The sequence below is a fragment of the Rhipicephalus microplus genome, unplaced genomic scaffold (genome assembly GCF_043290135.1).
Source record: "Rhipicephalus microplus isolate Deutch F79 unplaced genomic scaffold, USDA_Rmic scaffold_20, whole genome shotgun sequence".
NCBI classification, from domain to species: Eukaryota; Metazoa; Arthropoda; class Arachnida; order Ixodida; family Ixodidae; genus Rhipicephalus; species Rhipicephalus microplus.
This window is the reverse complement of record NW_027464593.1, coordinates 4,754,781-4,778,762: the sequence shown is the minus strand read 5'-3', so window position 1 is coordinate 4,778,762 and position 23,982 is coordinate 4,754,781. Positions and strand designations below refer to the sequence as shown.

Here is a 23,982-nt window from a genome sequence, read left to right as displayed (position 1 = left end):
GAAAATGCAGCCGCCGCGGCCATGATTTGATCCCGACACCTACATTCGATAATTAAAGAACGAGGAGGGTCAGTACATCTGGAACTCTCGCCTTCCGCCTCATCATAGAATATGCCAATATTTTGCGCCTCCTCCATTAGTAAACGTACCAATATGCGTATCGTGTTGCAATATGCATGCAGTCTCCATCCGCACTTCCCACCTCTTCCACTCTGACTATCTGAGCGTCGTAATGCTGTTGAGGGTTGTAACTGGAGAGGTGAGGGGTTCTTACACCTCCCAAGATATTGTTTTAGATTTCATGTTTATCTTGAAAACAGTTAACATTAGGTAACCAGTTATCGACTTGAACGCGCTTGTTCTGTAAAGCGATTACTTCAAAACACAATGTGCGGCCCAATGCTGAAGCTTATGTCACATGTAAACGACAAAATGGTGTCCTGTAGACGCGTATGTTTTCCTCGCTACATTCGCGGGAGTGGTCTTTCGATAAGGCACGCCCCAGACCACGCTTGATGAAACGCTGCCGCTTTCACAGTGCGGCGTTTTCAGCGGCGGCAACAGGATTTTCGGGGAGGCACCCACAAGCGAGTTCCTTCGGAGAGGCTGGGAACATTGCGTTGTTTTGAGTATGCTTGCTCTTCGGGGAGGGAGCAACAAAGGGCGGGAAGGCGGACATTTCAGCGGGGAGTAAAATGTTCTTTAAAAAAAACCTATTTTTATTATTTAATTTCAGCAAAACACTGTTTCATCTGAATCTCGGGAAAGAGCCTCCTCCCCTTCCACCCTTCCTCCTATGGCTACGGGCCAGGCGCCTTTACTATGTTTGCAGCCTTGCCGACAGTGAAATTTGTAAGGTGTAGTGCGAATTGTAACTTCCGTCATAAAAGCTTCCTCCATGCTTCATCTTGAGAAACGAACATCGCACGCGCAATAACGCTTCAAGGTCCTTTCACGAGGGCTAGTAGCTAGCGCCGCCGTGTCTAATCTCTGGAAAAAAAAAGTGGCCGACAGGTGCGTGCCCCTCGAATACCACGTGACTTGCGCGCATTTGCAGAGTGCGGCAAGTGATTTCGCGCTCGTTCGCGTTCGTAGAGAGGAGCACGGGGGCTGACCACTGCAGGTGAGTTTGTATGAAACTACGTGCTCACCTCCCGTGTTGTGTTGTGCCGTTTCGAGACACGTCCTTAAATGTTGAGTATCGCGGTGGTGAGTTTTTGTGCGGTTACTGCTGGAAGCATACGTTCTTTGCTCGTTGTTGGCGCGTCCTTGGCCTGTCAGAACAAACGCTAGGCCTCAGCTGTGCTCGAGACCATGGCTACCTTCTCTGCGGCGCGTTCGACATGAAAGAGTAGCCAAATGCGAAGTCTTTGTCGCCCAATCATTGACAACCTTTGCGTTTTGCACAGCGTAAAAGCATTTTTCATTAGCTTGAACTAAACCAAGTTAACCGACGGGCAGTGTTAGCGCGTACTTGTCAAAAACGGAACACGTGGTTAGCTGTGGCACTCGGACGATTGTATTGGCGGCAGTATGTTTTCTTTATGGATTTTTGAACCATTGCCTTATCGCAGTTCCTACTCGATGGACGCCCTGAAGCGTCCAGTCGCATGGTTGTCATATTCTTACGGTGAAGCATTGCGAAAAGCTCGCCGCGTTTCTTGGCGCTTCTTTGTGCGGGACCCATTGAGTCTCGTTTCCCTGTTTTTATTGAAATGAATTACGTGTGTTTTTTTCTGTTGCAGGAGGCTATGGCAGACTCGCTCAGTGGCTACACGGCGGGAGGTTTCGGGTAAGCTCACTTGTTTATACTAACGTCAGCTTTATTACGGTACGCAAGACGCCGCCGCAGACCATGAAACAGTTTTCTTTGTTGTTTTGACAGTGCTTCCTCAAAACAGGAAGTTTTGTCTGCCGTTGTTTGTACATTTCTTCTGCAGGGGGTCGGAATGATTGTCTGGGTCTCGGTTCGTTATTTTTCTTTACTTTGCTCGGAAAAATTCGGTGGCTGCACCCGTTTTCACCGGGATTTATGGGGGTAGCGAGCTCTGTAGTTTCGGAATGGTCGGACTGCGAGCAGTGAGGGCGTAATCGTGTACCGTTCTGACCTGTGTTAACGGTTGTCAGATAAGGAGGGCAATGGAGGTAGTAGGCTTGGCGCCGTTTTGTTTGCGTTCGCCTTTGGTATCTGCGTATTTTATTGTAGCTAAAAACGTCCGGTCAGGCTCCTAATTCGTACGGCAACCTACGACGCCCGGTTTAGTACTGCCGTAGCAGTACGTGCATTCTGCGTCTCGGAGGGAAGAAAAAACTCCGGCCCAGCTAGAGGCGCGAAGTGGTGTAGTCGCCTCAACGGACGTGGCGCCAGTTATTTGAGACGTCGCTTGTATCGGTGCCCGTGCAGGAGGCGCAGTCCCCAACTTCACACCTTGCGTCTTTTGTTTTTCGTCGTGGGAGCTTGTATTAGCATTGGTTAATAAGAAAGCTAGTTATGCATATTGGTGGGTTGGTTGTCTTGGGAACTGGTTGGTGTTTGGGAAGTTCATCATACAACATAATTTTCCCATCTTGGTGATCTTGCTGCAGCTGTGCCTACAACTGTGTTAGCCTGTTGCAAAAGAACGGCCTGAGTGATGTTTTGCTTTAATTTGAGTATGTAGGCTGGCAGTTCATCAGTTTCTTCGATACGGTGTTTAGTAAATTGCACACTAGCCCTGTGCAACAAGAAAACACAAGAAACCAAATAAAGGAAAGGCAGGAGACATCATCATTTACTTTTAAGGGCTCCTCGTGGAGCATTACTTCAGGGCGGGTTGTAACGATAGGTAACTGGGGGTGACAAGGAGGCATAAATACTGGTTGGAAAAACAAAGCAAAAAATGCAAGAAAAAAGAAAACAAGAAAATTAGGAGGCAGACACTCTCAAAGAACAGGGCTGCTATTCAAACTGCTGATAACAATCACATGTCACAAAGTGCATTCCAATCTGATATGGCAGTTGGTAGAAATGCGTAGTTGAGGAAAGTTATAATACAGTTTATGGAAAAGGCAGAGACTTGCTATTTTGTGATGGGATGACAGAGGGGTAAGACGAATCGAAGTTTTTCTTAGTGATGCAGAGTCTAAAATTAAGTTATAAAACTAGCAGTTTGGTTTTGTATTGCCTATAACTCCTGGATTAGGTACTCTTGATGGGGGTTCCAGGTAAAGGATGCGTATTCAAGTTTAATGTGTATGAATGTTTCGTGTGCCATTTGTCTTAACGGCAGGCAAAGCAAATGTAAGTGACAGTCTGATAAAACCTAATCTACAAACCCTTGCAGAAAGTGATGTGGTATGTTCAGACCAACTTAAATTATCAGATTTATACGCTGAGGTACCTATAAGTAAGATTCCACCTGTGCTAGCTTAGCATTGTTTATCGTGTAGGTGATGTTTCTTATGGGTTACGTGCATGAAATTGCATTTTGATGCATTTAACTGCATGAGCGAGATCGAGCACCAGTTTTGGATTAACGTTAAATCGTCCTGCAGTAACGCCCGATAGTTCGTAGTAGAGAGATATACGTCTGTACAGAATGCAGTCATCCACGAACAGATGGCTGATGAAATTTGAGCAGGAAGGTGATTGATACAGATTAGGAACAGAAGCGGGCCAAGAACGGAGTTTGTGTTAAAATTGTATTACCATTCAATGGTGAATGGAAAAAAGAATGGCTTTGCATGCATAGTAACTCTTTTGCAAATGGTCTATCGGCTTCTCTCCTTCTGGCAGTGTTCTTTCGTGGAGAAGAGGTTAAGCAAGGAGTAGGTGCGTACTTGCAGGCATAGCAAGATTCTTCAGCTGATGTCTTGACCAAATGTGAAGAAACTTAATGATTTGTAGAGGAGCACAGGCTTTTTTAATAAAGCATTTCAGGGGCACAGCATGTCAATCGTCCATCAGTTTTGCGTGGCGCAATTATGCTCGCAGTAAACATCGGCTGTGAAAAGGCTGGCAATGCTCAAAACTCGGTTTAATTGAACAAACAGGTTCTCAAATAATTGCATGACCCCTCTGCTTTCCGTGTTTCACTGTTGCTGTGCTTATCCGATACTGGAAACATCCTGACAGAATGTGTTGCAGACGAGGCGTATAGAATGTATTAACAAGCAGGAAGGCAGACTCTGCAGACAGTGGTGCACATGTTGTCCACAGGGTCGAGTATTCCTGCGAGATTCTGCACGTTGAGGAAACTTCCCTCTTCTACGCTTTATAATCATTGACGCTTTAGTAAACAGAGCAGTGGGAACTTTCCCGTGTGACGCGCTTTGTCAGCTTGCACAGTAATGCAGCCGCCATATATTTTTCTCTGTGGCACACCTGCAGTGTGTGGTGCTGTCGGAATTGTGTGGTGCCATTTGGAATTTGGTGTGTGTGTTCAATTGAATTGGCAAAAAAAAAAAAAAAACCATATGCACTGTGAAGAGTTGACTAGTTGTTTACCGGTATCTCACAAAATGCATGACAGCAACTTGCTACTGCAGGTCGTGGTGGATTTTTCAAGCATTCTCTTAGTGTGGCTCTCAACTGACGTTTTCAGAGAAACCCTTGTTCCTGTTGCTGTGCCCTTCCTCATTTACTTGGATCCTTTGAGACGTAAGGTAGAAAAAATGGTTTTATGATAGGGTATGCTGGAAACCACATGTTTGAAGTTGTTGTACCATGAAGCTGATGGGGAGGCTTCCTATTTACAGTTTGGGCCGAGGCCGCGGTGCCGCCAAGCCTGTGACAGGAGGAGCACCAGCCACAAGGCAGCCTGGTGAGTTAATACCATTTGGGGTTTCTCTTTTTATCCTACTGCTTCCAAGAAGCATGGCTATAATGGGCTTTCAGAGGCAAAAACTTCAAATCATGTGAGCTTTCCATGAGATTGTGGTGGTGGTGCACACTTTGGGCTTTCAGAGGCAAAAACTTCAAATCATGTGAGCTTTCCATGAGATTGTGGTGGTAGTGCACACTTTTCTGCTTGTAACTTAACTTTGCTTCCAGAATGCACGAGGTGTAAGCTGGAGCAGTTGCTAGATTACCATAGTTTTCTGCGATAGGGTTGTGGTAGGCCATCTGCCTAGAGCAGTGTAGGTATGAAGGCATTTGAGGGCAGTGCTGCTTATAATTGGGAAATATAATCATTAGTGCTCTTATATGCTTTGTAATTAATGTTAGCATCATTATGGCAGATTTTGGAGTCTCTATAAACTGCCGGCCCAGACCCATCATTCCCATGGTCGCTGAACGGTCGCAGCACCTGAGTTCCCTCTAGTTATTTTCAGGAAATTCTATGGGACTCAGCTACCGCAACTCTGCCATCTTGGGCGGGCCTCCCGGAGCTATAACGGTGATGTCAAGAGACTTTACAAATTTGTACGAGCACTCATGCTTGGTTCAAATGGAAACAAGGCATCGTTTGCCACCAATAATGAGCATGTACTTATACAGAGCAGTTAAAATGAGGAACATCAGAGTTAGCAATTTCGTTGTTCAGGATCCTTTAACTATAAAGTAAGGAAACATCTTTCTAGATTAAGAAATGTATCTTAATTTTAAATCTGCCTCGATTTAAAACTGGCTCGTAGTGTCATTATCATGTGATTGCCTTCGCAGTAATTTGTAGCAGAATATAGTTCAAGGGTGGCTTTGAAATGACCTGCTTTCCTGGATCAGTCATGGTTGTTAGCAGTATTAGTAATTTTTTTAATTTAACAATCATAGTTAATAGAAAGAGCTTGTGAATTTTGATGAAGCTGCAAACGTCACCTGGCAGAGTTGGTTGCAGCAGTGTCATCCGGGTCATCTCATCGCATTTAGGATGACCTTGGCCATGTTCCTACCAACATGTGGCCAAAGATTATTGCTTCTCACTGTGTGGCTGGTTTCCCCAGCATGGTTCTTCAGTTGAAGGCTAAATTCATTCGAACGCACCAGGCTGCTGGAGGAAAGTTTTCAAGTTGAAAGGGTAATCTTAATTGTACAGCTGTTTTAGTGTTATTGTGACCGATAGTTGAGATGTGGAAGCTCATGAAATTCATGTGCATGCCAGTATCTCTGCTGGCTGCGCCATTTGTCCTCTGCCGGGCGCAACTCGATCGCCAAGTTCTGCACAACAATTAAGGAGATGCTACCATGATTTAAAAAATAAAAAATGCGAGCAGTGAGATGTCCACGCATTTGCTGTTGCAGCATTTTTTTAACAGTTGTAGCCTGGCTGGTAATGAATAATCAATAGCCACTCATGGTACATAAATTTTTTTTTATAGCTGCACAAATAAACTCACATTTGTGCAAACAGCAACGGCGCACCGCCGCGGCTGTCTAGTGGCTAAGGTACTCGGCTGCTGACCCGCAGGTCGTGGGATCGAATCCCGGCTGCGCCAGCTGAATTTCAGATAGAGGCGGAAATGATTTAGGTTCTGATTTGGGTTCACGTTAAAAAACCCCACATATCAATCGGACAGTCATGGCGACCAGTTTGCGGATATTGTAGTGTTGCGCGCCATGCAGATGCACACTTTTTGAAGAACGATTATCGCACCCCACTTAGCAGCTGTCCAATCCTCCTTGTACGAAGTCTCGTGTAAGTTTGTCTGGTGCAGCTGTTTGTCCGTTGCATGTTGGTTCGTCAAAGCGAAATTCACTTCATCAATTCAATATACAAACCAAACATGGCAGAATAATGTTCTGTTGTATCCGAATGTCTGCTGTACGCAGATCTGTTATGATTGTAGACTGTACATGCAACTAGCTCTATAATGGGAATGCTGCGACTCTGAAATTCTTGACAACTTTTGAGGCCTCCGTACCACTAATGCATAGAGGGCCCTCCGGGAAGAGTTGCCTTTGATTGCAGCCACATTGTGAGAGCACCTTGCCGCTGCAGGTGCTGACCCGGCAAACAATGGCTGGGGGACCACAACCACCTCGACAGACTCCTCGGGGTGAGTATGTCGTGGTGTTGATGCTCGTATGCCTGTTGCATATTCTCTCTTTGCCTTGCTTTGGGAATGTGTATGCACAATGAATGAATTTACAGGAAGGGCATCTAACAGCTCTTCATGCATGCATCTGCACAGTGCAGCCTTTCACTAGAGAATGTTTCAAATGTAGCTGGAGCCAGCATCTTCCCATTTGAAAAATTGGCTCTGAGGTATTGTGGTTAGTGTGCAGCTTCTCAGTTATTCAATCGTATGAGTTGCGAAACTCCCCATAGGCTCCATGTATCAAAATACGAATTTGGCTTTGGCCGAAATGGCTCTTAACAACAAAACTAACTATAAAATGCAATATTTTGTTTTTGCCTTTAGCAAGATTGTGAGTGCCGCCGCATTCTCCCAAACAGCATGGCAGTGCATAGAATTTGTTCTTATGAGTTGGTACCCAAGGGTGCGGAACATGTTACTATCTCGCATTGGTGGAGACGTGATAAAGAAGAGAGGAGCTGCTCATTCTCTTGATGCTGTCCTTTTTCGTGTTTTCCGCATTGCGCTAGAAGTAACATAGCTATAAGCGGAGTGTTTGTGTGGTACACAGCATAATGGACAGTACAGCGAAGTCGGCATTGTGGCGAGCCCACAATGTTTACATTTCGGCAAAATAGTGAGCGGCAAGGCGTGATGAAGCTGGATGCAGCTTGGATCCAGGTGGATCCAACCTGCAAGTCTGTCAACGGCAGCAGACTATGTTGTTCGAGCAGCAAACGCAGGTGCCATTGGAAAGACTCCACGAACATCGCAACTCAAAAGAAAAGAGAGCTTGCAGTGCTAGTTGCAAGTAAAAGCAATGCTCAATGTTCCCACTTTCTTGTCATCGGGCTTTTATAATTATATGGTATCCCAGCCAGTCTCTCATTGAGTTTGCGATTAGTAAAATTTGATCGCTGCGTGCAAGACAAAGCGGCCAATTCGCGGTAAGTACTGATCGGTACGGTTGCGCTTTGATATGCACTCTACCATATCTGTCTTGTGTTTGTGCGACCATCACTCGATCGTGTTAGTGACGCATCAGGAACCGCAGAGCGGAACAGTTGAAAGGATTCGGCAAACTTCTCGTGAGCAATCAGACTCAAGTGCACATTTTCAAACGAGGAGAAATAGAAATAATCAGGGCACAGTGTTAAAACCATTGTAGCATGAAATCGCAAGCACCACCTCCGACGAAATAAAACTTGACGCTTTGACCGGGCTTGACACTTTGACCCGGCTTTAAGGAATACAGTGGACAACAGCGGCGGGCGCCGTATAAGCTAAGGCCATTTATGAGGCGTCGACGCCAGTGTTGCGTGCGGCGTTTAGCAGCCTTGCACGCACAAGTGCACGCACAAGTGGCGATGCAGTAGTTGGTATTGTCGCTCCTAGATAGTGCGACGATCTGTTCACTTCTGCTAGGTCGGCTAATGGTGTGTCCAGGTTTTGGAACACAGTCTTGCAACTGATATGATTGAATAACTCTACAGCTTCTGACATGCAGGTTGCCGGTTCCATCCAAGCGAAAGTATTGTGAAGGGGACAAAATAAGAGTAGTATTACGTAATTTCAGCGCACAATAAAAGAAATTTCCACTACGGTTTTCTTAATGATTGTATAGTGGATTTGGCAGAAACCCACGGATATAATGTGGAACCTTGATATAATGTGGCACCAAATTTCAGCTCGCCCTACAGAAGCATCGATACCCATATCCTTAGTTTTTCAGTTATGATGCCCAGATTATGCGACAGTATTGCTTGGTCTCGTCAATTGCTGCGTCTCGTCAATTGCCGTATTGCTGTGTTGCCCCTGTTTGACATTAGTATGTGTGCTGGCTATGCTATTGTGTTGCTGGTTTACGAAGCACACCTCGTTGGTTTTGTGGCTCGCACAGTCTTGTCCAGCAACCGCTACGTTTTCTGTGTTTGAAAAATATTTCTGCGGAATTGTTGGTTTTGTGCTAGCTTTATGTGCGACAGCAATGCCCAGTGCAATGGGATCCCCATGCTCTGCAGCTGGGGCTCGGGAGGCCAGTCCAATGGTGCGCAGACACAGTCCGGCTGGGGCAGTACCAATGGTGCGGACAGCTCTGGCTGGAACGATGGAGCTGGGGACAACAATGGTGCGAGCACGGCACCCTCAGATGACCCGTGGCAAGAAGACAGTAGTAGCGGGTGGAAGGAGGAGCAGAGTTCAAGCTTTGGGGGAGGCTCGAGCAGCTTCGGCGGTGGGGGCAGTTTCGGGGGTGGCCGTTCCGGAGGAGGAGGAGGCAGCAGAGGTCAGTCTCATTTTTGGTCTCTTATTTTTAACAGCTACACTGTCAATCTACGTTTTTGTTCTGCCAAAGAAGCACCAGACATGAGCATCGGCAAGGGTTGACGCGAGAGTGGGCATGTCCTCGCCATACCAAAGGTGATGCTCACAGAAATGCACCTGTCCCATACTGATCCAAAGGGTTCTTTGTCAAACTTGCGTCATTGCTGCGCCACAAGGTGATAAACCCCTTGCAATAACAATTGTAACGCTGGGCGGCAGCGTCCATGGTAAAGGAAGAAACAACAAAAAGTGTGCGTCCGCCGGGCTCTGTTTTCGTCTACTTCGTCTTCATTTGACAGCAAAGTTCTACGATATCGTCCATCTTGCCACAATCTTATTGTTGGCAACCAAGGCTTCAGCAGCCCGATTCTTCAGTTTTCAATATTTGTCCAACAAAAACTGTGCAAATTGCACGGACACTTGTTTTTGTTTCTATGTCTAGCGGCTTTCTGTGGGAGAGAGTGTCAGCTGTACTTGCAGTTGCGGCCGCTGCAGCGCGACGGGGCAGGGACGGGTGGCGGCGGCTCTCTCAGGGAAGCAGCAGCAGGTGGTGGTTGTCGCAATAATGACCCAATCAGTTGTTCTAATCAGTGTTTCTTTTCTCCATTATCACAGTGATGAAATATCGCAGTGATAAAATTTCCGGATCTCTCCACTACGGCGTCTCTCACAATCATATTGTGCAGTTGTATCCAACTGCTCCAGCAAATTAGTGTTCTGGTGTGCATTGGTGCAATTTGACAGCAGTGAGGGCTCTCAAGAGCTGATTTTGACTCCTCTAGCACAGGTAGTGGCACTGTGCTGTGTCGTGCGCGAATGCACATCTTGCTTGTCAGTTTGTGGCTGCAGTGTATGACAAGCACGTGCGTATGTACCACAGCACGCTCCGGCTGGGACAATCGAGGCGGAGGTGGCGGAGGTCGTAACGACAAGCGTCCCACAGGTGGCCGAGGTGTGAAGCGGTAAACGCCATCCGCGCTTTCGCAAACAAACCTCCTTGTTGTGGTTGCTTGCTTGCTTTGTGGGGGCTAACTGGTCTGTGTCTTTTGTCTGGGCTGCGTGGTTGTAGCTGGAGTGGCCTGTCCCCATGTTGCAAGGCTGTGTACATTTCCCGCCTGCCTCCTTGACCTGCTACTTGCCAGTTGTACGCTGCACCTGGTTTCACTGCATACCAGTATAGTTTTTCTCCACCTGGTTCTTTAGTCTGCACCAGATCCTCTGTTGTATACTCAGCGACAACTTTTCTTAACACTAAAAGGTGGCGGAGCTTCTAGACATGTAGCCCTACCCGTAGTTCGTTTTGGCGTGCGTCTAGTAACGTAGCTAAAAGTGACGGGGGCGAACAATCAGCGTTTCATGTAAACGCAGACGCCGCTTAGTGTTTGCGATAATGTAAAAAGGCGGGACTTTCTCGCGCATTCAAAAATGCAGTCGTAAGGAATAAATTATAAAAAAATACAATTATCCTACTTGTGTTAGCTGCGCCCTGTCTCAAATAGCTCCATGTAGAAAATAAAGGAGGAACTTTTGTATTTCATGTTAAAAGTTGTGCGGGTGCTGACTCCCTGTAAAGTTTGCACCGAGTGGCGCACGTGTCTCGTGCAGAAGCTGTATTTCAAAGTCTCAACTATTAAGCGGTAGATGGCGTTGTGTTCGCGAATATCTATCACCACTATCATCATAGATTGCTAGCGCCGGCGGTGACCCCTGGCGGCTAGCTAGCCTTGGTGGTGACACGTGAGAATTAAGCAAGTCCTTTGCGCGTGGCGTTTGGCGCACACGGCACCGCATGCTCTCTGCTGGGACCCTTGTGAGTGTCGCCTTGAATGTGTTCGTTGTGTTGTTTAGCGTGTTTATCGCAATTGATGTTATAATTTGGCTGATATTATTGTTCAAAATGTATTTAAATAAATGTGTGTTGTTGGCTTAGCTCGTTCAGACTGCGTCGGCTGTGTCGGTTCACCCTAAGAGCGTGGTGCTCTCTCGCCAGTTTGAGACCCTACAAAGTATGGGCGCTAATGTAGAACTACTTTCACTAATGGCAGGATGCACGGGGTTTGGCTCTGTAGCCTTCGCTCCAATGCCAAGAAAAGTTGTCGCAGAGTATAGTGAGCTACTAAGTGTGCTTTGGCATCAACTTGGTTTTCTTACTGGCTTATGTGCTTGCAGTGACATGCCTGCATGTGTACGGCAGGCTTGCTGCCATCTCTGTTGTCAGGGCTTAGCATTTGTAACTTGCTGCAAGAGCAGATTTTTGGAAGCTTGGCACATTTGTCAGACATTTACAAACTTAATCGTGCTTGTTACTTTCACTTTGGTTCGAACCTAAAGTTGACTTTCCTGGAAGTTTTCTAGTAGTAAAAGGGGAAGGCTGTCTGGCACTGATGCACCTGAAAGCAGAGAGGGCAGCAGGCAGAACAGGGTGTGGTGGTGGTTCTCACAGTGGCTTCTCTTGCAGCATGTTTCAAGTGCAATCAGGAAGGACATATGAGCCGGGATTGCCCAAACGCAGATTCATCAGGCGGTCGTGGAAGAGGTGAGCATGTGTGCGCGCAAGGCTATATAGTGGTATCAGCTGCTGGGGAGCTGTTGTTTTGCCACTCATTTTTTTATTACTGGGTTAATGTTTTTGCATTTCAATCATTCATAAACTTGTAGTCTCCCACTGTATAATAGTTTTTTTCTCTCTATGTTGTGACGATTGCAATGTTTGTGTATACTGCTAAAATTGTGGGTATGATTTATTTTATTAATCCCCTTTAATAATTGTCGTATTGCCATCTCTTAGTAACTTTATGAGAATGGAATTGTTTGTTGTTCAACAGTGTTTCGTTTGAAGAAATATCGTGTCTATGACACTTCGAACGTTATTTTAATGGGTTTTTTTAGGATATTTGTGTTAAATAAGTTTTTCCGGCTGTCTTCTAGGCCCCAGTCAAGCTGTTCGATTACAGCTTTTAGCCCAGGTCCTGACCATCCAGAATTTGATATTTAAATTTTTATTTCTGGAAAATAAAAAAAATTAGTGAATGAAAAAGGCCCCCCCCCCCCATGATTTTCACCTAATTTGCAGTCATTTTAAGGGGAGACGCTCCTCGAAAAAGTTTTTTTTTTATTTCTAGTAATAGAGACTTGTTATAGAGACTTGTTATTAATATTGTTAATAATACTTGTTAGTAATAGAGACTTGTTATTAGTATAGTTTTTCATGCAGATTTCAAATATGCAATCATTTTTTGTGTAGCTGCTATAATTATTGAGTTATGCCATAAACAATAATGCCACGTTCCATTCCCCAAGCTTTTGTTATCGTCCCCAAAACACCACACGATTCTCAGCGCAAACCGCGCCTGCAGTTTTCGAGAGGGTTCCGGACTGTAGTAGATCATTTCGATAAGATCACGCCCACTGTGCGAATGGTACAGATTGTTCTGGGACGTACGCCGCCGCCAGCGGTAGCGCTAGAACATTCGACGGCGGGAGTATAAATGCCGACGCGCTTCGCCGCTTGTGAGTTGTTGATCGAAGGCCGACGCTCCGTTCGCCGCTATCAGTCCGAGACTGCTATCTGTGCGAGACTGCTGCTGTAAGTGGACTTTCCGTTTACCGGGCACAGGTTCGCCCAAATAAACAGTTAAATCCCAACACGAAGTCTCCCGTCTTCGGCCACGTCACGACCCCGTGACATCTGGTGGAGGTGCTGCTTCTTTCATGTACCGCACGCCCCCGTCAAGCCGTGAACCCAGCCCACGTCGCGGAGAAGACACCGACGCCAACCAGGAGCAGCGAACAAGCCGCCGACAGCAAGGGCTACCACCGGAGTACGGGATTCTAGAAGACGAGGCGCGGAAGACCAAGGCCATGACCGCGACTGCAGCGACAATGACAACCGCCGCATCCCTGCCCACGATGGTCATGCATCAACCCAGGGAACCACCAATTTTCCATGGGTCATCGTTCGAAGACCCGGAGTCCTGGTTAGAAACATACGACCGTGTGGGCACCCTCAACCACTGGGACAACGAAGAAAAGCTCCGGCGTGTGTACTTCTACCTGGAAGACACCGCAAGGACCTGGCTAGAGAATCGTGAGTCCGCGCTCCGAACGTGGGATGTCTTCTGCGGCGCATTTCTGCAAACGTTCGCGAGCGTTGCTCGCAAAGAAAGGGCCGCTGCTCAACTAGAGACCCGGGTTCAGCTACCGAATGAGAAGGTTGGAATTTTCACAGAGATGACCCGCCTATTTCGTCACGCTGACCCAGACATGCCTGAGGAGAAGAAAGTTCGTTTCCTCATGCGAGGGGTCAAACAGGAGCTCTTCGCGGGACTAATGAGGAATCCACCGAACACCGTCCAAGAATTTGTATCTGAGGCGACCACCATCGAAAAAACCCTTGACATGCGCACCAGACAGTATAATCGTCGCCTGACTCCAGAATGCGCTGCTGCTCAAACCAGTGACTCCGAAAACCTGCGTGAAACGATCCGAGCGATCGTGCGGGAAGAGCTGCGCAAACTGTTGCCTTCGGCGCAACCTCAAGTGGATTCGATCGCCGACATTGTGCGAGAAGAAGTTCGGCAATCACTTCGAATTCCCCATACACCGCTGCCCGAGCCAGAAACTATGAGCTACGCCGCTGCAGTGCGCCACAACGCTCCTCCCCGTCCACGCCAAAACGCCGCCCCATCGCACTTCCGTCGCCAGACACCACCGCCGCCACCACCCCCACCGACGACCTACCGTTCACCAGCGGGCCAGCGCAGTGCGCCGAGGAAAACCGACGTTTGGCGCACCCCTGACCACCGCCCACTGTGCTACCACTGCGGCGAGGCCGGGCACACTTACCGCCGTTGCCAGTACCGACAGATGGGACTGCGTGGCTTCGCCGTCGATGCACCACGTCCGCAGCCAGGAGAACGACCACGTGACATCGCCGACTACCTGACAGGATTTCGGTGGACACCACGAAGCCCTTCGCGTTCGCCGTCGCCCAGCCGCCGCACGTCACCGCACCACCGACAGTACTCTGGCCCAACGCGGGGCCGGTCTCCTAGCCCGTATCCGGGAAACTAAGGGCAGCAACCGGTGGAGGTGCGGTTGCTGTGCGACGAACTACTGAAGATCCTCCGACGACGACGACGCCGCGACGGAGCTTTCCGAACGCAACGCCAACCAGGCAAAGCCCTGACGGTGAAAGCTCACTTACTGAAGGTGGCCTGACGACGCAACATGGAAGCAGCGGAACAAGCCGACGCAGCCGTGACCCGACGCCACGCCCTAACTGTAATGCGAGACGGCGAACTAGCGACCTCGACGTTCTTATCGACGGCCACAGTGTGACCGCTCTCGTCGATACTGGAGCCGACTATTCTGTCATCAGTGGGTCGTTCGCCGCGAAGTTAAAGAAAGTTAGGACAGCTTGGAAAGGCCCTGAAATCCGCACAGCCGGAGGTCATCTCGTAACGCCTGCAGGAATCTGCACAGCGAGAGTCACCATTAACGGCCGTATTTATCCTACAGACTTCATAGTCCTACAGCGTTGCTCGAGAGATGTCATCCTTGGCATGGACTTCTTATGCCTCCATGGTGCTGTCATCAACCTAAAAACAAAGTCGATAACGTTATCCACAGAAGAAGCACTACCGCCGCGCACGCCGTCTGGACACCATGCCTTGAATGTGCTGGAAGAACAAGTCACCATTCCGCCTCGCTCAAGCGTCATTATTTCAGTCGGCGCTCCTGAATCGCCCGACTTCAAAGGCGTCGTTGAAGGCAGTCAGCATCTGTTGGTCACCCGAAATATTTGCGTCGCAAGAGGAATTGCAGAGCTGCGGGGAGGCAAAGCAACGGTTATGCTCACGAATTTCAGCAATGAGTACAAACATGTGAACAAAGGAACAACAGTCGCATACATCGAAGAAATTGTCGAAGCCACCAGTGCTTTCGCCCTCGCCGATTCTGCGGAACCTGCTCAGAGGAACCAAGCCCCTCCCATAGCTTTCGACGTCAATCCCAGACTTCCGAACGATAAGCAAGAACAGCTCAAGGCCCTGCTCCTGCAATACGAAGATTGCTTTTTGTCGTCATCGAAAATTCGGCAGACCCCAATCACGAAACATCGCATAATAACCGAAGAAAATGCCAGACCACTCCGTCAGAGTCCGTACAGGGTTTCGACGCGAGAACGTGAGGCCATGAAGAGACAAGTTGATGAAATGCTGCGGGATGACATTATCCAGCCGTCCAAGAGCCCATGGGCATCCCCCGTGGTGTTAGTGAAGAAAAAGGATGGGACCCTACGTTTCTGCGTCGATTATCGCCGCCTGAACAAAATCACAAGAAAGGACGTGTATCCTCTCCCACGAATAGACGACGCACTTGATCGGCTCCATAACGCCAAGTACTTTTCGTCAATGGACCTCAAGACTGGCTATTGGCAAATCGAAGTCGACGAAAGAGACCGAGAGAAGACGGCGTTTATAACACCGGACGGCCTCTTCGAGTTTAAGGTGATGCCCTTCGGCCTTTGCTCAGCGCCTGCAACTTTTCAACGCGTTATGGATACAGTACTGGCAGGATTGAAGTGGCAGACTTGCCTTGTGTACTTGGACGACGTCGTCGTGTTTTCCTCGAATTTCGACGAGCATCTTCGGCGCCTTGAAGCTGTACTTCAAGCCATCAAGACTTCCGGACTCACTCTGAAGCCAGAAAAGTGCAGATTTGCGTATGAAGAGCTCTTGTTTCTGGGGCACGTTATCAGCAAGTCTGGAGTTCGTCCTGATCCACGGAAAACAGCCGCCATCGCCGACTTCCCGCCGCCCACTGACAAGAAAGCCGTGCGCCGATTTCTGGGCCTGTGCGCCTATTATAGGCGGTTCGTGAAAAACTTCGCCCGCATCGCCGATCCTCTCACTAACCTTACCAAGGCCGACGTGGAGTTCAAGTGGGAAACGCCACAGGAACACGCTTTCCAGGAGCTTAAACATCGCCTCCAGACGCCTCCGTTACTTGCCCATTTCGACGAATTCGCCGAGACAGAAATACATACTGACGCAAGCAGCGTAGGTCTTGGCGCCGTTCTTGTGCAGAGGGCTGACGGACTTGAAAGGGTTATTAGTTACGCCAGCCGATCGCTATCCAAAGCAGAAGCAAATTATTCCACAACAGAAAAGGAGTGCCTCGCCATCATCTGGGCTACGTCGAAATTTCGCCCATACCTCTACGGCAGGCCCTTCAAAGTTGTGAGCGACCACCACGCCTTATGTTGGCTAGCCACTTTGAAGGACCCTTCAGGTCGCCTCGCACGATGGAGCCTGAGACTTCAAGAATATGACATTACTGTCATTTACAAGTCCGGCAAAAAACACTCCGACGCCGACTGTCTCTCTCGTGCGCCTGTCGACCAACCGCTACCCGACGACCCGGATGACGACTACTTCTTGGGAACGATCACTACCGACGACTTCGCTGAACGACAGCGGGCCGACCCGGAACTTAAGGCCCTAATAGAATACCTCGAAGGCAGGACCGCCGAAGTCCCGAAGGTATTCAAGCGCGCACTTGCGTCGTTTTTTCTACGAAACGGTCTTCTACAAAAGAAAAACTTTTCACCGCTTCGGGCTAAGTACCTCCTTGTGGTGCCTTCAGCTCTGCGACCAGAACTCCTGCATGCCCTGCACGACGATCCGACGGCAGGGCACCTCGGTGTTTCTCGCACGCTCGCGAGGACACAAGAAAGGTACTACTGGCCGCGTCTTACCACCGACGTCACTCGTTATGTGAGGACATGCCGGGACTGTCAGCGACGCAAGACACCGCCGACAAGGCCAGCGGGACTTCTGCAGCCAATAGATCCACCTTGCCGACCTTTCCAGCAGATTGGTATGGACCTACTGGGGCCGTTCCCGACGTCGGCTTTCGGAAACAAGTGGATCGTGGTAGCTACCGACTACCTCACCCGCTACGCCGAGACAAAAGCCCTGCCAAAAGGCAGTGCATCCGAGGTAGCTAAGTTCTTCGTCGAAAATATCGTCCTACGTCACGGCGCCCCGGAGGTCCTTATCACCGACAGAGGAACGGCATTCACTGCCGACTTAACTCAAGCGATCTTGGCATACAGCCAAACAAACCACCGCCGGACGACAGCGTACCACCCACAGACCAACGGCCTCACCGAGCGGCTTAACAAGACGATCGCCGACATGCTGTCAATGTACGTCGATGTCGAACACAAGACGTGGGACGCCATTCTTCCGTATGTGACCTTCGCATACAACACGGCGGTGCAGGAGACGACGCAGATATCTCCATACAAATTGGTCTACGGAAGGAGCCCGACAACGACGCTCCATGCCATGTTACCCAACGTCACGGACGAAGAAAACCTCGATGTGAGCGAGTACCTTCATCGCGCCGAAGAAGCCCGACAACTTGCGCGGCTCCGTATCAAGAATCAACAGACGACCGACAGCCACCGTTACAACCTTCGACGACGCTTCGTGGAATACCAGCCCGGTGAACGTGTTTGGGTGTGGACGCCGATACGCCGACGTGGACTAAGTGAAAAGCTTCTGCGACGGTACTTCGGACCGTACAGGGTGGTTCGACGTCTCAGCCCACTTGATTACGAGGTTGTCCCCGACGGCATCACGAACTCTCAACGACGCCGATCGCGACCTGAAGTCGTCCATGTCGCACGCCTAAAGCCGTTTCATGCGCGTTAACAAACTGAAACAGTGCTTTTTTAGTATTATTGTTGTATTGTAATTTATTCATTGTACTTTCTTGCATTATTATTGTACCTTCATCTTTAGTTAAAGCATCGAGACGATGCCTTTTTCAGAGGGGGGCAATGCCACGTTCCATTCCCCAAGCTTTTGTTATCGTCCCCAAAACACCACATGATTCTCAGCGCAAACCGCGCCTGCAGTTTTCGAGAGGGTTCCGGACTGTAGTAGATCATTTCGATAAGATCACGCCCACTGTGCGAATGGTACAGATTGTTCTGGAACGTACGCCGCCGCCAGCGGTAGCGCTAGAACATTCGACGGCGGGAGTATAAATGCCGACGCGCTTCGCCGCTTGTGAGTTGTTGATCGAAGGCCGACGCTTCGTTCGCCGCTATCAGTCCGAGACTGCTATCTGTGCGAGACTGCTGCTGTAAGTGGACTTTCCGTTTACCGGGCACAGGTTCGCCCAAATAAACAGTTAAATCCCAACACGAAGTCTCCTGTCTTCGGCCACGTCACGACCCCGTGACAATAGCAAAAAGTTACATTTTTTGCGGGCACTCTTTTATGTACTAAACTTTCAGGAAAAGCACTGTGTCTGATCTTATTTGACTCTTGGTAGATTGAAAAGTGCAAATATCTATATAGATATGTCACAGAAATATTGGAACCAAGAAAAAAAAAATTGTATTGAATGACTTATTATTTTCAATCTCCCTTGAAACAATAAGCTAATATTTTCACAACTAATGCTGGTAGGCATTGCAATTTAGAGTAGATATTTTCATTCTGCATGTGTTGAAGAATATGTGTGCCAAGTTTCGTTACTATACAATGAATATAAGTTTCTAAAAGGCTGCCCGGAAAACGTGAAACTGTCAGAAAAAATGAAAATGAGAAAAAGAAGTTTGAAAGTTCGCAAAGTTGGCATTTATTAGGAAATCATTCTTTTTGCATCAAATTGGGGCACAATGAAAAGTACCGTATTTACACGATTGTAAGACGACTCGAATGTAAGACGACCCCCCCAAAATCGCATCTCAAAAAAAAAAAAAAAAAAGAACGCGCGCATTTTACACAAGGGAAATTTATTCACGTGGTTGGGGAGGATTATTCATCGTCGCTGGAGTCGTCCTCGCTGGTGCTGCTGCCGTCATTGCTGCTGCAGTCCCACAGCACGTTGTCGTCAAGTGTGAGTCCACACTTCGCGAACGACCGCACCACGGCATCGCGTGGGACGGCCGCCCATGCGGAGAGGACCGATTCCGAACTTCCGTCCTGTTGCACAGTTGTTGGTTTCCTCCGCATGAAGAATAGCAGCCCGCTTAAACGCTGCCGTAAACGAGCGCCGAGTGTTCTTCGAGCCTACGGCACTCATGTCAGACAGAAGTGACTCGAGAGAGCCGGTCGTGGACACAAGCGACAGGAGCACGCGGCGACACGCCCGCTTAGAAAATTGTATCACAAAGAGGAGCTCTTCCGTCAACTACCAATACCCCCCTACGGCGGCTCTTCCATCGATTACCGGTGCTCCCTCAAGAGCCGTGCGCTCGTCATAAAGGCACTCGTAATGCGCGCAGTAGATGCTAAAAAAAGAAAAAGCTTTTGTATAAGCACGCGGAAAACTATGCGCTTTGGGTTGAGCGGGAAACTATTCGAGATGACAATACATGGTTCGATTTCGATTCTAAGGTACATGGTTCGATTTCGATTCTATGACGACCCCCCAACATTGGATTGTCAAATTTGAAAAAAAGGGTCGTCTTACAATCGTGTAAATACGGTACCTTGCCTTGAATGCACTGCAAGTGTCTAGAAGTCCCCTGCACCATAGCTTGGTCCTTAACGGCTCTTGCGGTCAGTGTCCTCAACACGAGCTCTCTTCGCTGTGTTGCGACGGTGTGCCCTCGCTTCTGCAGTTTGCTTCAGGTTCATCTTCCTGATGCGCATGACGTCACAGTGGTCACCATGTGTGGCCAGATCTTGTGAGGGGAGAATTCCAATGCCTTCGAGCACTTCTTCAAAGCCCCTGTGGCCTTTGTTGTACCAGAGTACAGCAAGAGCGGTGGCTGTCTCCACAGTTGTTCTGGAGGCGAACTTTGTTTTTGGACATAGCAGCCATATCTTGCTGTTCAGCGATTCGGCTGCATTCTGTGTCTTGCCATGAAGGCACCGAATAAGGAGTTTCTCCTCTGTAAGGCGCTTGTAGATAGGCATAATTGCCAATCCTTGAGCCTTCGTCAACAGTGGGGTGTGGCGTGGTGCAGGCTCCCCCAGCGCTTCCGCACGCTTGTGCTTGCACCACGAATTTGGTCCCGCGGGGCAAAAGTTGTGGCTACTGGCACCATCACTGGAGCAGCAATGAAAATACGATGCCCATATGACAGTGTACATATTTCGGACACTGTCCTTGTTGCTCGTGATGGCGATCTTGTAATATGTTTGTAGTTTTATTATTGTCGCATCTTTCAGTTTTTCGCCTCGTGGCAGTGGCGTTGCCAATTTCCGTAGGGCAGTTCCCAAGCGCTTTGCAACGTGGTTCGTGCACTCTTCTTTGTCAATGGGGGTGTCACAGTATACATTTGCCTCGCAGACTGCAGTGTAGGCCTTGCTGTCACCATCACTTAGGAAGCTGGTGAATCGCAGTGGAGTTTCATAAGGCAAGGTCCTCTGCCATATATTGACAGCTGCCGCAGGTTCCATTGCATGGGATGAGCAGTCAGTGTTTTTTTGGCAAACTGGAAGATGAAAAGCTCGCCTTATCTCTTCATCCTCCCCAAGGTCCCTGTGTATACTGCAAGCATGGCAGTAGTTCGAAAGAACTTCAAAATCGAGGCAGAGCCCCGTGTCCAGGGACACGACTGTGCCCACTCCATTGTGGCTTTTATGACCTCTTTTCTGCCAGGTGCCATCAAACATGACTGGCACATCTCTGCCGCCGACTGCGTCCTTTGTGATGTTTCGTGCCTGGTGCAAGTTTTTGCTCACTGCCGTCATCGCCGCACCATGGAGCTTCTTGCAAATGCCGTTGAATGTCTTGTGATGCATCGGGCTCGGAAGACCGAGAATCGCACAAAATCGTGAAAGTTGGTCGTGGCCTGCGCCTATAGCTAGTGCTGCAAGAACTGCCTTCACGTTTACAGCAAAGCTGTCACGCGAGCTGCCGCTGTCAAAACGAGCGCTCGTTCCTTGGTCCCCGGCCGAAGCAGTACGTCTCGACGTGTGCGTGAACGAAAGTGCAGATTCAGGGTAATCAGAATTTTGACAGCACAGTTCGAGGAATGCCGAAAGTCCGTTGCGCTTTCCAGCTGCCTCTCGCACGCCGAGCTTCCGTTCGCGGCAGGTTGGGCATTGCGCACCCGCCACAAGTGCCGTCAGCGCATCGATTTCGCAAAGCAGCATGTTCGCAGTAGCAGCATCTACCGATCTACGTTCACTCTCGAAGAATCCAATCTTCCTTTGGGATGCACTGACGAATTCCATGGCAGCGGCTATTTCACAACCACTGTTGCAGGGTTCGGTGACGGTGTTAAGCCTATCCGAAGTCGGAGCGTCGGGGCGTTGGTCGGGGGCGACATCGTCGTTCGCTGTCGCTTTGCGAAGCGTCCGACGCCGTTTCCCTCGATACTTGTGGCGAGTTCTGAACTTTCGATTATCTGAACTGCACTTCTTCGGGCTTGCCATGACGCAAAAATGCAGAGAAACGCAGAAAGACTCGATCGCGACGTCCGAGGCTTCGCTCTTTTGCCGGAGAGATAGGAGGGGGAGGAGCGTGGAGCGCACCGCCGTCCAATGGCGGCCTCGCGCTGTGTGCCGCAATATTCAAAACGCGTGACGTATGCGTTTTTCTCGTTTTTTGTTTATTCTGCGTGAAGGCACGAGACTGGCTACTAGTGGATTATGAAGGATACGGCCTTCGCAGCATGCGTGCACGATTGCAAATGGCGGCCAACGCGTCGTTTTCGCGACAGGACGACGCAAACTTCGCCGTTTTTCGCGACTTTCGCGCATTTCTCGCGTCACCGCTGCCCACTTGGAAGCATTTTTTGATAATTTCTCGTGCGAATTTCAGCTTGATATTTTCAGAAGTAATAGATTATAGTCCAAGGATGCCAATACAGCCGGAAAAAAAAAAGCGAAAATTTTCCGGAAAACCGCGACTTTTCGACCAGAGTCTCCCCTTAACGTAACGTTTTTGGCACTCAGCTTGAAAGTGGAATGGATGCTTTTATGGGGGCAAACACAGCCTCTCAAGATAATCTGAGACCATGCAATAACTCAACCATGCAGCTACCCAATTCGCTCTGATAGTGTCCACTAGTGAGGCAGCCCCTCTAAGTAGCTCCCCATAATGTTCCGTGGTAGCATATCACTTTTTATGTCCAACTGTTTTGTGAACGGCTTGTGACAGCTTTCACAAGCCAAAAGAGAGGGTGGTGGTGGTGGGGGGGTTCAAAGAGTGGAGGCAGATAGTCTTATCGAATACACTATTCCTCTTTCTAGTAGGAGTGCTTAATGATTTGATAGCCCTTCTCAATGTCGCTTGTGCCTACTTGTCGTTTTTGCAGGCTGCTTCAAGTGCGGTGAGGAGGGGCACATGAGCCGTGAATGCCCTAAGGCAGACTCTTCTTCGGGGGGTGGAGGCCGCTCAGGTGGCAAAGGTGAGAACGGTCTTACTAAGCAGCTGTGCATAACCACCCTTGGGTGTTAAAGGGTGGACGCGGCTTTGGTATTGTGAAAAATGGCAAAAATATTAAGATAATGGTGTTTTTATGTTTCTCAGGCACTCTTTTCTTGTTCCCGATAACTGAAGTGCTAAAAAGATTCAAAAGTAACTTACCGAAAACCCCCAATACCGAAACCCAACCGCGTGCGCTTTTACGTGTGACTGCAAGATTTGCCTGACGCTACCGGAACCTGCCTGATTGCGCATAATGCCCGCCAGGTGGCACTACCTGTCCACGCAGTCGGTGGCGGTTGGCTAAACCGCTTACGCTGTTACGGTGAATATATGGCGAATCGTGTGTGCCTTACAACGCAACACCACTTGGCACCTATCGCGCGCCTACCAACACAGAAAAGGTAATCACACGCTCATCCAAGGAAGCGCCGTCTAAAGCCGCACAATCCATGGCAGAGAGCAGACGCTGCAGTGGCACAACAGTTCGTCCCTTCCGCCAGGCAAAACTCTTCACGCACACAATGTTGCCATTAAGTCTTACAAGTGATGTGAGCGTTTCGAGGCAAGGTGTAAAATTCATTTGAATAGACTGCGAAACGCTCAAACCTGCAACTTAGCATGTATGGCGCCAGCGTGCAAATAAACGCACCCAGTGAATTCCATTGAGATCCACAATCGCCGGAGTTTGCCTTTAAGCTCATCAGAAAGAGCTTTTCTCCCTGTTCAAATTTTCCGCCTCAGCTGGCTCTTCCATTTTAAAACAAGCGCATAAAAAGCAGATATTTGAAAGTCGTTTCGAAGTCCCTGATTGGCTGTGGCCGCCATGTTGCCCCAGCTAACCTAGCCATTGGCCTGATGCTCGCTTCGGGAGATAGCCGTCTGCTGCTTGTGCGCCGCGAGGACATAACTGTCAAAAATCACTACTTCGAGACGTGTTCACGGCTCTGCGGTCACGGTTTAGTTAAGAGCTGTAAGCGGATGCAAGATTGATTACTAGAAGCGGGCAACTGCAGCTCCAACCGCAAACAGTGAAGCATGGCACTGCTTAGGTGCCAAAGCCCAGATCATAGAATGAACATTGCTATTCTGGGTTTTACCTCTTTGGCACCTTTCTAGAAGCCCTTTATCAGACAGGCGCTCATATACTGGCAGAAGAGCCTTGCATACATGTTGAGGCCAATTGTAATGGTGCCTCGGAGCTGGCTTCCCTATGGCAGCAGCTGCGTTCTGCCTGCACCAAGAGTCTGGGCCTGT

The 23,982-nt window shown here is 48.9% G+C and overlaps 1 protein-coding gene across 4 annotated transcripts in view; it reads left to right on the top strand.

The window, feature by feature from the left end:
- Nucleotides 1-1,051: 1,051 nt before the first annotated feature.
- The window catches only part of LOC119181248 (ATP-dependent RNA helicase vasa-like), a 53,423-nt gene continuing 30,492 nt past the window's right edge, over nucleotides 1,052-23,982 (top strand). Inside the window, exons 1-8 of one of the 4 annotated variants that reach the window (XM_075883687.1) lie at nucleotides 1,052-1,123; nucleotides 1,746-1,792; nucleotides 4,738-4,802; nucleotides 6,918-6,975; nucleotides 9,018-9,280; nucleotides 10,199-10,270; nucleotides 11,777-11,854; nucleotides 22,616-22,708. In XM_075883687.1, coding sequence (XP_075739802.1) covers nucleotides 1,752-1,792; nucleotides 4,738-4,802; nucleotides 6,918-6,975; nucleotides 9,018-9,280; nucleotides 10,199-10,270; nucleotides 11,777-11,854; nucleotides 22,616-22,708 — 670 coding nt within the window. In that variant the 5' untranslated portion in view covers nucleotides 1,052-1,123; nucleotides 1,746-1,751. Of the gene's footprint in view, nucleotides 1,124-1,151; nucleotides 1,210-1,569; nucleotides 1,614-1,745; nucleotides 1,793-4,737; nucleotides 4,803-6,917; nucleotides 6,976-9,017; nucleotides 9,281-10,198; nucleotides 10,271-11,776; nucleotides 11,855-22,615; nucleotides 22,709-23,982 lie in introns of those variants that run through there. The other 3 variants (XM_075883685.1, XM_075883686.1, XM_075883688.1) reach the window with 3 other exon arrangements.